At 35.8% G+C, this 14,706-nt stretch overlaps 1 protein-coding gene across 1 annotated transcript in view; it reads left to right on the top strand.

Annotated features, from left to right (window-relative positions):
- ADAMTS20 (ADAM metallopeptidase with thrombospondin type 1 motif 20) overlaps positions 1-14,706 on the top strand; it is a 201,467-nt gene that overhangs the window by 79,851 nt on the left and 106,910 nt on the right. The window contains exons 9-12 of the mRNA XM_055249241.2: positions 1,518-1,661; positions 3,605-3,746; positions 5,309-5,413; positions 14,263-14,408. Of these exons, the coding sequence (XP_055105216.1) occupies positions 1,518-1,661; positions 3,605-3,746; positions 5,309-5,413; positions 14,263-14,408 (537 nt within the window). The remainder of the gene's footprint in view (positions 1-1,517; positions 1,662-3,604; positions 3,747-5,308; positions 5,414-14,262; positions 14,409-14,706) is intronic.

The following is a 14,706-nucleotide window of genomic DNA, read 5'->3' as shown; positions in this document are numbered from 1 at the left end:
TCCTATATATGACCAGGTACTGTCCTCTACCATTTTATGGGAGGGCCTGCATGGGCTCCTGGTTCTGGGGGACTCCCCCAAATATTTGTAATACCAACTCATTTCTTGCTCTCAGTAATGTGCCCCAACAGAGGATATTGCCCATGGGAATTTCTTAGTTACTAAAAGATTTTTTTTTAAGTAGTCACTTTTTCCATAGTTGCTCATAAAAATTTGGGATTCTCTTACCTTTTCCTGCATTACTGAAAAATATGCTGGGGTTCTATGTTGTAAGAATAGAGGCCGTGATTTCTCATGATACCCTTGGAGCTCCCATGGAAAATCAGAAACCCCTACAAATGCATCCTCTGAAAAAAGATTCTAAATGTACCCCTCAGAACTCCTGGTGTTTCTTTGTTATCTGCTAATAAGGACCTGAGTCTAGAGTTGCCTCTGTTAGTTTGACCACATTTAATTTCCTAGTCATGCCTTGAGAAATCATTAGAACATTCAAGGGGAATAATAATTTCAAATGGAGATAATTTTTAGTAAACGATCATCTCTTCAGTTCCCTTTTTGCATGGTTATATCTCATAATCATCAACAAGCTACACACTTTATTTTGTAAGTTGTTTATGAAGTGGGGGGATAGGATAAACAGAATATCTGAGGACGGTAGAAGTATTGCGGCAACATCTGGGTGGCACTATGTGCTGGTTTTCAAGGCTGCTAACCAGTAGAAGACGATTTTTGCAGAGAGTACCATCTTAGATATTTGTTTTCTTCCTGAGAAACTCTTTAGGTGTCTCTAGTATGTGGGTAAGTTGTTTAATTTAAAAAATGGTTTAAATACAAATTTTAGCAGGCAAGGATCTGAATTAAGTGGTTTCAGTGTTCCTTCTAAACTTGAGCTTATACTTGAGTTCCCCCCAAATTGTACAGGATCTGCTGCCAACCTGCTAATTACTTAATAATTAAGTCATGAAGATTCGACTGCCCTCTAGGAATGTTTTTATTATTCTAGTTCTGTTGGGCATCACTTAGGAAGTATGGACCTAAAATAGTATTTAGGGTCTTTCATATAAAATAGATGGATACTGTAGAATGATGAGAATTGGGGATTCACGAAGTTCTTGTGATATTGTAGCCATAGTCAATGGTCTAGAATTTAGTGTGGTATTACCTTTACCTAATCTCTATCCACACACATCTCTATCCACAACATGGGATATCCATGTCGAATCTGCAGGCACTTTTATGTCAATGCTGTGGTCCATATTGTGATGCGGTGCAACAGAGTCCAAATATTTTGATTGTGTAGATTCAGATGCCATATCACCAGCCTATAATATTTCTCAGTCATCAGGTACTTCTAAACATGAACATTGTAAGGCCTTATGGATAGATGGAGTTCAAATTATGATATAACCAGATTTATCTATATTTTATATTGTATTATAATGCTACTATAAAGGATCTGTTACTAATATTGTATGCATCTTTTGATATTCTCTTTAAGTGTTTATTTTTATTTTTAGACTTGGTGTTCAACATGATGATAGTCCTAGATGTAAAGAAATGAAAGTTACACAGTATCATGTAATGGCCCCTGCTTTAAGTTTCCACATGAGTCCTTGGAGCTGGTCAAACTGTAGTCGGAAATGTATTACTGAATTCCTAGAGTAAGTAAATTTATGTTAAATAATTGAACATGTATTCGACTGTAAGATTTGAAATTGATATTTTTAAAGGTGGTTCAATTTCTGTTTAGCTCTTTCTTGTTTAAATTTGTTTATTTTCACTGTACAAATGGATGTTTAAGAACAAGAAGAGTTGTGTGTGTCTGTATATATATATGTGTGTATATATATATACACACATATATATAATTTCACTCTTTAAAATAAATATTTTTATTGTAGTTTAGACCTAGCTATTATTTTTTTATTCTGGATTCTTTCTTGTGATGAAAACTATGTTTGATGGGAGATTTAATGGGAATTCCAGTTTCCTTATGTGTTTTTGAATTTTTTCGAAGTGACTAGGTAATATTTTGAGAGAAATTTGAGTGACTCAAGTTTGAGGTGCCCCTGAAGGACAGAGAATAGCTAAAGTCAAACTATGAATTATTCTGATAGTTCTCTATCAGCCACAGAGATGCCAAGTCTCTAACTTTATATATCCTTTCAGGAGCTCTTTCTAGCTCTGAAGAGAGGTAGTAGATCCAGGTTTATCTTGCCTCATTTCTCCACCTTCTTCATGTTTCTCTGCTTCCCAATTTCTTTTATCCAAATGGTGTTTCTTTCTCAGTCACTGAAACTTTTCCAAAAGTCAAGCCTGAGCTCCTTCCCAATAATCTTTTTGTATACATGTAACACTACTTCACTTCTTCTACAGATGTATTCTAAATCATCAATTTAATTATCATCAGTTATTTTCTAATTCCCTCTCTCTTTATGAAACCTATGTGAACAAATAAAATCATGCTTTGGAGTATATATTTATAAATATATCCTCAAATTATAACCAACAGTGATAATACATACTTCTATGGGAGCTTGACTTAAAATCACAACTTAACACTTGCTGATCTGTGCAGAATTGTATACAGCTTTGTTCAATGGTTAAAAATACTGATGTGACATGTGAAAATACCAATGGTGCACTTTTCTTTTTAGAAGGGGTAATATTTTGATTTTCTTCAAAGGAAATTTTTAAGGTTACATGTTCATTTAATTGGAAAATTTATATTTTTCCTTTTAGCCAGTAAAATTTTTCAAAAAAGATTTATTTTAATTATTGCAGTGGGACAAATTGTTGCTCTTAGCCCAATTGGAATAGCTGTATATTTCCACAGAGTTTTCTGCATACTGGACATTGCACAGTAAATTAGGAGTCATATATATATTTCTCATGCTTTTTCCTAAGTCATTCAAACATGTCATGTATTCTGATAGCATGCTAAAAGATATTACCACTCTCAATTTACATATGAGAAGACTGTGGTTCAGGGAGATAGGGAGATTAAAAAATTTGTCCACGGCCATGCATCTTGGGAATTGATGGGAACCAAAATGTAAGCTCCCAAAGTCAGTGATCTTGACTCTGCTATACTCCCACCTTGAAGGACCTCTTGAGGTGGAGACAGCATAAAACTTTTTGAAGCTTCTTTGTTGTTGTTGTTGTTGTTGTTTAGGACTAGAAATATACTTTCTCAAGTGATTTTAAAACTTATTTTTCCAACATTTTAACAGTTAGTCATTACACTTGAGGCATTACTATTGGATAGCAAAGTAGACCAAAAGTGTGATATGGATGTGTGTTTCAAAAATAATATTCTGATGAATTTGTGTTTATTGCTTATCATTTTTTAAAATTGTCACCTTCAAGGTGGTTGTGGGGATCAAGCGCAAACATGCATATTAAAGATCCTTTGTAAACTGTGAGGTCATCCTTATGTGTACGAACATTGCTATACTGATATTGATGTGAGTTGGTTTTTAAAGTTATGAATAAATACTGATATTCTCTTTGAAAGTAAAGAACTACAAAAAATGTGATAAAGAATCATACTGGAATGCATCCATGTGTATTCACAATATTTTATTTTCTGTCACTGGTACAGTATTGGTTATGGGGAATGTCTTCTTGACAAACCAGATGAAGAAATATATAATCTGCCTTCAGAACTTCCTGGATCACGATACGATGGAAACAAGCAGTGTGAGCTTGCATTTGGTCCTGGGTCACAAATGTGTCCCCATATAGTAAGAAAAGAAAATTCCTTTATTTTGTTCGAAAACTTCCATAAAGTTATACTTAGAATATGTTTCAAAATGTGTTTATTCTCGTGAACTAAATATAGCCTTTAAGTCTGATAATTTAGTATTTATCAAAAAGAGGTTAAGAAAAGGAAAATTAAAACTTATTGACTACTTATTATGTGTCAGGTGCTGTTTTGGATACTTAAAAATTATCTTTGTTAAATCTCAAATTCCTATGAAGTATTCTCATTTAGAAAATAGGGAAGTTATATAATTTGAAAATAAAATCATTGAAATATTCATTTTCAAATGATATTATATTGAGGTTAAGGAGAAAATATAGGTGTTTTGAATCTGAATTGTTTTCAAGGCACCAGGAATCTAACTAATAGAGTATATTTTCCTTTACATATATTTGAATTCAAAAGAATTAAATTTGGGGCATATTGTTTAGTTTTCATTGAGCTATTATTTTATAATATTTTGAGGATTTTTCATAGATGAGATACTTTTGTCATTGAAATAGTTGATCCTAACACTTTTATTAGATTTATAATTATGATTTTCTTTTATATGGGGGTAAATTTAGGATTTCTTTGGTGAATCCATGCTTTACTTTTCCATGTAGAGTCCTCATTCAGTTTTCCTTATTCCCTATATATTGTTGCCTGATTGCTTCCCTCCCTACTAGGTTGTGAGGATCACTGGACCAAGAAAGTAGACTTAGTCATTAAAATTAATATCTATATATATACCTAGGGTACAGTTTAGGATTTGTCACACAGTACATGCCACAAAATAAGTGCTTATTGAATGTTGAATGAATGAATTAATTAGAGAATGCAGGACAGGCAAAGCTCATTTCACACAGTGACTATTCTTCCTAAAACCTTAAATTTCAATAAGCCTTTAAACATTCACTGTGAAGTGGGGAAGATTTACCTTAAAATATCATTGTAAAAGATACATTTCTTTCCAATCTGATTTAGACACTAAATAAACTTTGAATTTAAATTCAGAAAAAGAGAGGAATTATATTGGGTATAGCTCGTATGACCTTCTGTGGACTTTTGTTTCTTTCGAAAACTTCAGAGCCCTTTGTTCAAAAGTTGAAAGTATGCATTATATTCACAAAATAGGAAATTTCAGTATACATTATACATTATTTCAATGCAGATTATTCATACATTCCACCATTGTATCAAAAGCGGCTTTTGGCAAATTCTTATGAATAACATTTAACAATAAAAAGTTCTTCATAAAGATACCTTGTAAAGAGAGAAAACTATCTCAAATAATTTTGAAAATTTCCACTTCAATTTATAACTCCTATTCAATGTATGAATAAAGTTTTTCTAAAAAAGTTTTAAAGAAAATGTCACAATTTTATGTATTTAGCAGAAAATTAATGACTAGAACTTAGTTAAAAAATTTGCTGATTAGTTTCAGCTTATACCATAGAACCAGGAAACAGATCAATTTATAAACCAATGTGTAATACTGAATTGAACCAGTGTTGTGGTGTTATCCTTACACTGGCTTGCCTGCCTTTTGTTACTCAGGAGAATATATGCATGCATCTGTGGTGCACAAGTGCAGAAAAGCTTCACAAAGGCTGTTTCACTCAACACGTGCCACCAGCAGATGGAACAGACTGCGGTCCTGGAATGGTAGGTTTTCTTGAAGGGTGAGTCTTGTATGAAGATATTATCCAAGGATGTGATTGCTCTGCAGTTTAGCACTCTGTTATTTGCTGTCAACTTTTCTTCAGCTAGTTGAATTAATGTTATTGCCATGTTTGTTTGATATAGTACATTGTCGATGAATTAAATCTTTAATTTTACCCTATTTCTAAGCTATGGCAGATGAATATTAAAGTTTTGTATAGTTAGCATATAAATAATTACATGGATATATAGTTATCTATGTATATTGTAACATTATTATTAAAATTGAGGACAGATATAACAGTCCTAAAATTTTGGCAAATTCTCCAAATTCAGGGATGTTTCCATTCATTCGTTTTCTCCCTTAAAATTCAGTTAATACAACTGAAAGTTTTAAGTGGCTTCTTTAGACCTTTATTGTTTCTAAGTGTATCAAGATACATTATACCGCTAAAATCAACCACCTACCATGCTAGGTCTTTATTATTCCATCAGTCATGAACTTATCTAAAGCTATCAACATGATGTTGAATGATAATGCTCACCATGATAATGAAAAGTGTCTTGTGAGAGGATGAAGTCAGAGGGTACTTTGTGATCCAGGATGGCCTCAGTGGCCAGTGTTGACTACATTAAGTGTTTAGTCTGTCAGCATCTCTGAGCTCCCTCAGTGTAAAAGGAACACTTCCTTGGCAATGGATTGGCTAATTCTGCCTCTTTGTTACCTTCACATTAGCCAAAAAAGATAAACTTCTTAAAAATAAGGTCAGTTCAGTAGCTGAACTTGTGCTTTTACCACTTCTTGCTTCCTCGATATATTTATACTAGCTATTGCTTTTCTCTTGAATCACTTGCATCAAAAGGTGTGTGTTTCCTATGAATATTGCTCACATCACAAATTAATTGGTTACTAATATTTTATTTGGAACTTCAAGTTTTGTAGCAGCTGAAGTACTCATTGAAATCATCTAACACACTAATAACCTTTTTGTAATTTTAGGACGAAAGTTCTAGTGGGCTTTTTCAGTTCAGCTGGCTTTGAATTTTAAAATTTGATCTTTATATAACGTTTCTATTTGGTGGATAAGAGTTATTTAAAGGACTTTACTTTTTTCTCTGTTCCTGTGACTAGTATTAGTAGATAGCTTTTTGAGTAAAAGGTGGCATTTGTGAGAGTGACTACCTGAGGCTCAGCAGAGGAAAAAAAATCTTTTTGAAGTATGAATGCTGGGCGGCTGATATTGGCACATTTGAAGATGTGCTCCAAGATGTTCACCTGATTAAAATCCGGGACTGGTACCTTCCTCTGTTCCTTAGCAACTTTTCAAGTTACTATATGCCATGAACCTTCAGGATTGATTGCCTGTGGCAAAAGCAGTGATTGATATATTTACAAATATTAAGAGATATACTATTTATAGCTAATTTATTAATATTCTAAATCCAGTTAGGGCACAAGCATGATTTTTTGAAATTAAGGTATATATAATGCATAGATCTTAGGTATACAATTTGATGGATTTTAACAAATGTAGATGCACATACAGCCAACATCCCAATAAAAATTAGAACATTTCTATTACTTTAAAAATTTCAGTTGTGGCTGGGCACGGTGACTCATGCCTGTAATCCCAGCACTTTGGGAGACCGAGGCAGAGGCAGGCGGACCACCTGAGGTCAAGAGTTCAAGACCAGCCGGGCCAACAAGGCGAAACCCCGTCTCTACTAAAAATACAAAAATTAGCCAGGCTTAGTGGCAGGTGCCTGTAATCCCAGCTACTCAGGAGACTGATTCAGTATAATCGCTTGAACCTGGGAGGTGGAGGTTGCAGTGAGCTGAGATTATGCCTTTGCACTACTGGGGGACCAGAGTGAGACTTCATCTCAAAAAAAAAAAAAAAAAAAAAAAATATATATATATATATATATATATAATTCAGTTGTGCCTCTATCTAGACAACTCTCCTTCCTTCCAGAGAAAACTCCTATTCTGATTTTTATTTCCAGAGATTGGTTTTTTTCTGGTTCTTGTAAGTAGAACTATGCAGCGTCCTCTTTTTTGAAGGAGTGGAATGGGACAGGTGTCTTTTTGTTCAACATAATATTTTTAAGCTTCATCCATATTATTGTGTGCATTAGCAGTTCATTCCTTTATGCCACAGTATAATTCAGCTATACAGATGTACTATAATTTATCAATTCTCCTGTCAATAGTTATTTGAATCATTTCTGGTGTTTGGTTATTATGAGTAAAGCTGCCATGAACATCCCTGTACAAGTCTTCTTGTAGACATACGTTTGTGTTTCTCTTGGCATAGAACTGCTGGATTATAGGGTAAGTGTATGTTTAACATCATAAGACAGTGCCAAACAATTTTCTGAAGTATGTGCACCGTTTTAGACTCCCCCCAGCAATGGAGGAAAGTTCCAATTACCCTGTATTTCTTGCCGACTTTTGATACTGTTAGTCTTTTAAAAAAATTTGGCCATTCTCCTAGGTATAAAATGGAATCTCATTGTGGTTTTAACTTGTATTTCCATGATTATTATCAATCTTATGCATTTTTTTTCACGTGCTTATTAGCCATTTGAATATTTTCCCAATGAGATGGTAAGATAGGCCTGGATTTATTGAGATTCAAAGTAAATGTGATGAGATGCTAAGATTTACTTTACAGTCAATGCAGATTGAAAGCAAAGGTGGTATTTGGGGTAGCATCATGTGGATTATAATAGGTATAAGTTATCTTTTTAAAATTAATAAAACACAGTGAACCCCTATATATTTAGCTGTATTCAGTATTAAATAAACCTTTTATTGAAGGGACATTTGAAACAAATATTCTATAATTTTGCCTTAACATTCTTCTTTATTCTGTTTATCTTGTGACTATCTAATGAGTCTGTGTGCTGAACACTTTTGGTAGTAAATCAATTTGTGTGAAGCCATGGTGAACCCTTCTGATAATGAGTTAATTTTACTACATGGTGAATAGTATAACATTATAACTTTTTCATGCTCTAGTCTCTCAAATTATTTTTTAAAAAGAGTAAGGATTACTTAAATTTTTTGTTCAAGATGCTAACAAAATGCACATACACATAGTACATTACGATTTTTTTTTCACTTCTAATATGGCTTTCTTATACTGAATGACTTTTTCTAATGGAGAACACAAAGCATTTTTACTGCTATAAGCTTGGCTGTAGGATTCATTCAATCAGCAAAGATTTATCAAGGGCCTATTATGTCAAGCACTATTTTAGGTACACTATTTCTCATTTTCTTCTGTTGCTGTAGGATACATGAGTTAACAAAACAGACAATGTTACTGGGGGTCCTTGCTCCCAGAGCTCCCAAGATGGTGGCAGGCCACTTCCAAAATGGCAGCAGGCCACTTCCAAGATGGTGGCAAGCCTCCTTTTCTCTGACCTGGGGTTCTTGGCCTTACGGATTCCAAGGAATGGAATCTTTGGCCATGCGGTGAGTGTTATAGCTCTGTTAGAAGCCATGGGTCATGGAAGAGAACCATGGAACCCAGTGACTAGTGTTCAGCCTGATTAGGATGAACCTGGGCACTTAGCCGTGCAGGAACAATGGCAAGCCTTTAGCCCTATCAGGAGTGGCAATGGGCGTCTTGCTGGATCAGGAGCACAGCAGACACCCTGTTGGATCCAGAGGGATGGAAGTCAATGGCAGGTCTGCAATGGCAGCAAACAGCAGTGGTAGACAGCAAGTGAAAGCTCAGCTCGAGCCCTAACAAACATGGACCAGAACAGTGCAGCTGCAAGATTTAATAGAGTGAAAACAGAGCTCCCATACAAAGGGAGGGGACCCAAAGAGGGTAGCCATTGCAGGCTCGAATGTCTGGGTTTATATCCGAATCATTGTCCCTCCTGCTGTGCTCTCAGGTGATACATGATTGGCTATTTTTTTACCTCCTGTTTTTGCCTAATTAGCATTTTAGTGAGCTCTCTTTACTACCTGATTGGTTGGGTGTGAGCTAAGTTGCAAGCCCTGTATTTAAAGGTGGATGCAGTTACCTTCCCAGCTAGGCTTAGGGATTCTTAGTCAGCCTAGGTAGTCCAGCTAGTCCTGTCTCTCAACAAGATCTCTGCCCTCATGTAGCTCAAGTTCTAAAGGGAGACTAGAATATTACAAATAATTAATATAATAGTACCATCAAACCAATCGATTGGTGCCACGGACCAGAAAAATAGAGCAGGAAGCTGATTAGAAGTTTTATGGTAGGAGAGGGTAGATTGCAATTTAAAATATGATGGTCAGGACAGACAATATATGAAGTTACCAAATTAGCTGTCTTAAAGGAGATGAGACGGTTAGCTATGAGGATATCTGGGGTAAATGAGTTCTCGACAAAGGGAACAGCTGAGCTCCTAAGTCTGGAGTATGCCTGGAGTGTTCAAAGAAGAGCAAGGAGGACATTTTAGCTGGAGTGAAGTGAAGAGAGAAAGAAACTTATAAGGAGTAACTGAAGGAAGATTTCGTAGGGCATTGCAGGTGTGAAAGAAAAATATCTTGGGACCCTTCAAGCTGGGAACGTCTCAGGACAACCCTGCTTCCTATTCTATTCAAGTCATCACTTTGCTCACAGAGACAGATGGATATTCTGATTGCCTCCTTTGGAAATACTTATCAGAAACTCAGAAGAATGCAACCATCTGTCTCTCACCTACCTGTGACCTAGAAGTCCCCAGTGGGGGATGGGGAGGGGCTTGCTTTGAGCTGTCTCCACCTTTCTGGAGAGAACTAATGTACTTCTTATGTATTGACTGATGTCTCATGTCTCCCTAAAATGTATAAAAACAAGCTGTGCCCCGACCACCTTTGTCACATGTCATCAGGACTTCCTGAGGCTATGTCATGGGCATGCCCTCAACCTTGGCAAAATAAACTTTCTAAATTAACTGAGACCTGTCTTAAATTTTTGGGGTTCACACAGGCCATTGTGAGAACTGCATGTTTACTCAAAGTAAAATAATGAAGGATTTGAATGGATTCATACCTGATTTGACTTAGTTTAAAAAGAGATCATTCTGGCAACTGTGTTAAGGCTAAACTGTTGGGGACAAGAGTGGAAACAGACATCTACTTAGCTATTTCAGTGATAGAAGTAAGGGGTGCTAGTGCTCAAACCAGAGTGGTAGTAGTGAGATAATGAAAGGTCAATTTTTGATATATTTTAAAAGGAACTAGAACATTTATTCTAGCTAATGTATCAGATGTGGAGTGTTCAAAGAGGAAGAAGAGAAATGATGACTAGCCTTTTGGCTGAACAACTTAGATCAACTCGGTAAAAGTAGGTTTTGGTTTTGGAAGGCGGGAATTCAGTTTTGGATATGCTATGCTTGAAATGTTTATTAGATATTCCAGTAAATAGTCATAAGTAAGTAAGCATATATATGAGTCTGGAGTTTAGGAGAGAGATCTGGACTAGAAGTAACTCTTAATAGTAAAGAATTAAAAAACCAAGATATGAGCCTAGAGAGACATTCCAACATTAAGTTGTCACAGAGAAGAAGAGAATTTAAGAGAGAGAGCTGGACTAGAAGTGACTGTTAAAAGAATAAAAAAACTAGATGTGAGCCAGGAGAAACATTCCAACACTAAGTTGTCACAAAGGAAAAAAAAAAAAAACAGAAGAAAATGAGAACAATTAGTTTTGAAGAAAGGAAGAAAACCAAGTGTGTAGAGCTCTGGAAATGAAGAGAAAAAAATATGTCAAAGAGGAAGAGTGATTAATTGTGCACACATTGCTGATAAGTCAAGGAAGACAGAGAATGAGAACTGGCTATTGGTGTCCTACACGTTGTTAAATATAGTGAACCCCAAGTTTCTCTTCAAAGAATCAGTATGTCAGTATGTTCAGCTCTCTTATTCTTTGATTCTCCTTTTTAAAGTTTAACTTCCTGGTTCTTTTTGCCTCCTTGCCTCTAGTTTCAGTAAACAACTTTCCTGCCATTCCTAATCAGTAGTTCATATCTGTTCCCCTGGTCACCTGCTCTGACCTAAGTCATCATTAGTTACCTGTTCCTAACCATCCTTCCCACCAGACTACTCACCCTGCCACTCTGGCTTGTACTCCTGCTCTTTTTAAAATAGCCAATCAGAATTAGCTTAGACTATGTGGTCCAACCCTAGCCAGTACGGAATGACACAGCAGTAGGGGCTGTCTGTGTCAGGAATAAGAACTCCTGCCCCTGCCCTGTCCAGGTGTGCTCTCGCCATTGTTCCATCTGTGAGGAGCACCCTTTTTGCAGAAAGGAAAAATTGCCTTGCTGAGAAACTTAAATTTATGTTCGAGTGCTATTTCTTTGTAGCACCGGGGAACAAGCATTTTGCATTTCTAACAATTTCAGCAGATTCATGGAGGAATAGGATATAAAAACCTGGCTGGGGCGGGGTTATGAGAGAATAGACAGGGAGTTAAAGAATGAACATGGCCAACTCTTTCAAGGAGAAGCAGGGCAGTAGCTGGTAAGGGCAGTGAGATCTAAGAAAGGTTTTGTTGTTGCTATTGTTTTCTTAAAGTGAGAGAAATAAGAGCTGTGTTTGTATGTTAATGAGAATAATCTAGGGAACTACTTTGCGAATTATCTGTAGTAATAATCTAGGGAACTACTTTGCAAATTATTTGTAGTAAAAGATTGTCTGTTCTTTTTCAAAATTTCTGATTATTTAGAAACATACTTTTGTACAAAGTAATAAAAATTATTGACTAGGAAAATGAAATGGGAAAAAGACATTCAAAATATAAGCCACATTTTTCTATGGGAAACAGTATGGCCATTCCTCACAAAATTATTAATCGAATTACCATATGATCCAGCTATTCTACTTCTGGATATATACCCAAAGAACTGAAAGCAAGATTTCAAAGAGATATTTGTACACTCATGCTCATAGCAGCATTATTCACAATATCTAAAGGTGAAAGCAGGAGTTTGAGACCATTCCGGCCAACATGGTGAAACCCTGTCTCTACTAAAAATACATAAATTAGCTGGGTGTGGTGGCGTGCGCCTGTAGTCCCAGCTACTCAGGAGGCTGAGGTAGGAGAATCACAAGAACGTGGGAGGCGGAGGTTGCAGTAAGCTGTGATCACGCCACTGCACTCTAGCCTGGGTGACAGAGAGAGACTCCATCTCAAAAAAAAAAAAAAAAAAAAAGATGAAAGCAACCCAGTGTCCATTGATGGATGAAAGGATAAATAAAATGTGGTAAATGCATATGTTATGGTTTGAATGTTTGCCCCCTCTCAAACTCATATTGAAATTTAATTGCCAATGTAACAGTATTGGGAGATGGGGCCTGTTTGATAAGACTAGGGCATAATGCCTCTTCCCTCATGGGTGGGCTTAATGCCTTATAAAAGGGTCTTCAGGATTGAGCTGTCTCGGTCCTTCTGCATTGTGCTCTGTGAGGATCCAGCATTCTCTCCCTACAGAGGATGCAGTGTGCAAGGTGCTGTCTTGGAAGAAGAGAATGGCCTCATCAGACACCAAACCTGCCAGTACCTTGACCTTAGATTTCCCAGATCTCAAACCTGTGGGAAATGAATTTCTGTTATTTATAAATGATTCAATCTTGGATATTCTCATATAGCAGCACAAAATGGACTAAGACAACATACAATGGAATATTATTCATTTTTAATAAGAAAATTCTGACACATGGATGAAGCTTGGGCATATTATGCTAAGTGAAATAAGCCAGTCACATGAAGACTAGTACTATATGATTCCAATTATATGAAGTATCTGGAGTAGTCAAATTCATAGAAACAGAAAGTAGAATGGTGGTTACCAGGAGGTAGCAGGGAGGACAAAATGGGAGTTGTCACTTAATGGGTACAGGGCTTCAGTTTTGCAAGATGGAGATGTTCTGGAGATTGGTTGCACAACAGTGAATATACCTAACACTATTGAACTATATACTTAAATATGGCTAAGATGGTAAATTTTATGTTATGCATGTTTTGCCACAATTAAAAATAAACATAAGCCAATTTTTAAATTATTTACTTAGACATAAAATTTCCCCGTAAAAATCTTACAAAAATTTCTGAATGCTTACTCTCAAGTTGTGTTATCTTCTCTCAGTCTGGTAACTAATTCATAGACTGGCATGAGTGCATGGTCATACTTTGATGAGCTATCACCAAAACGATGATGTACAAGAGATGAGAGAATTGCTGGAGTGATGTTTGGTGTAGTGAGAAGGGATGGGATTAAGTGCACAAGCGGAGGGATTGACTTTGTCTGGGATAGTGAATTTTGCATGTGTGCTAACAGGTAGCAAGGCTGAATGTGAGTGCAGATGCTGTTGAATGGGTAGAACAGGTGGTGAGAGACTGTGGGTAGATTCTTCTGTAAGTTTCCATTTTCCTGATGAAAGTAAAGAAACAAGGTTGTCATTTGAGACTTCGGATAGAATAAAGTGGAACGCTTTTTATAAGAGTGGAAGAGTGTATAGATACTTTGAGTAAAAAAATGGAAGGATGGAAATATACCATATTAACCTAGTATTTGGTTTCTTCTATTCAAAAAATACCCCCCATATTCCATTTTACTATTTAATTTTTCCTTCCTCCCCAATGACACTCTAAATCTTAAAGCCAAGAGAAATATTACACTCCTTTTGTATTCCACAGATCTTACTCAGTAGGTAGGAAATATTCATAAAATCGTTTCAAATGTAATCTGAATTAATAACAGCTAGCTTCAAATTGTTTAGTTTGTTCTATTGATCTTTATGCTGCTATTATAAGTTTTGTGATGTTCTAATTAGAGACATGCATCATTTCTTTTTGTGCTTATTATTTTTATAGCATTGCCGTCGTGGGCTATGTGTAAACAAAGAAATGGAAACACATCCTGTAAATGGTGAATGGGGACCATGGGAACCTTACAGTTCTTGTTCAAGAACATGTGGAGGCGGAATAGAAAGCGCAACCAGGCACTGTAATCATCCTGAGTATGTCTTTTTTATGTCACTATAAATTAAGATTATCTCGAGGCACCAGAAAGTAAACATCAGTTTCACTCACTCCTAAAACTGGAGGTCAGTCCGTAAGTTTCTGAGATTCAGAAAACTTCTGGGACACTTTAAGCCATATTGATTTATATTTTGGTAGATTCAGACATTAAAAAAAAACCCTAAATAGATTAAATTTTATAATCTGAACTGAGATCCATTTTCTTCATTTTTTTTTGTTTTTTAATTTAGTATAAATTTTGAGACATGCTTATGAAAGACAGTTATATAATGGCAT

Source organism: Symphalangus syndactylus, chromosome 17, assembly GCF_028878055.3.
Source record: "Symphalangus syndactylus isolate Jambi chromosome 17, NHGRI_mSymSyn1-v2.1_pri, whole genome shotgun sequence".
Taxonomy (NCBI): Eukaryota; Metazoa; Chordata; class Mammalia; order Primates; family Hylobatidae; genus Symphalangus; species Symphalangus syndactylus.
Note: the sequence above shows the minus strand (reverse complement) of the source record. Positions and strands in the feature narration are given on the sequence as shown.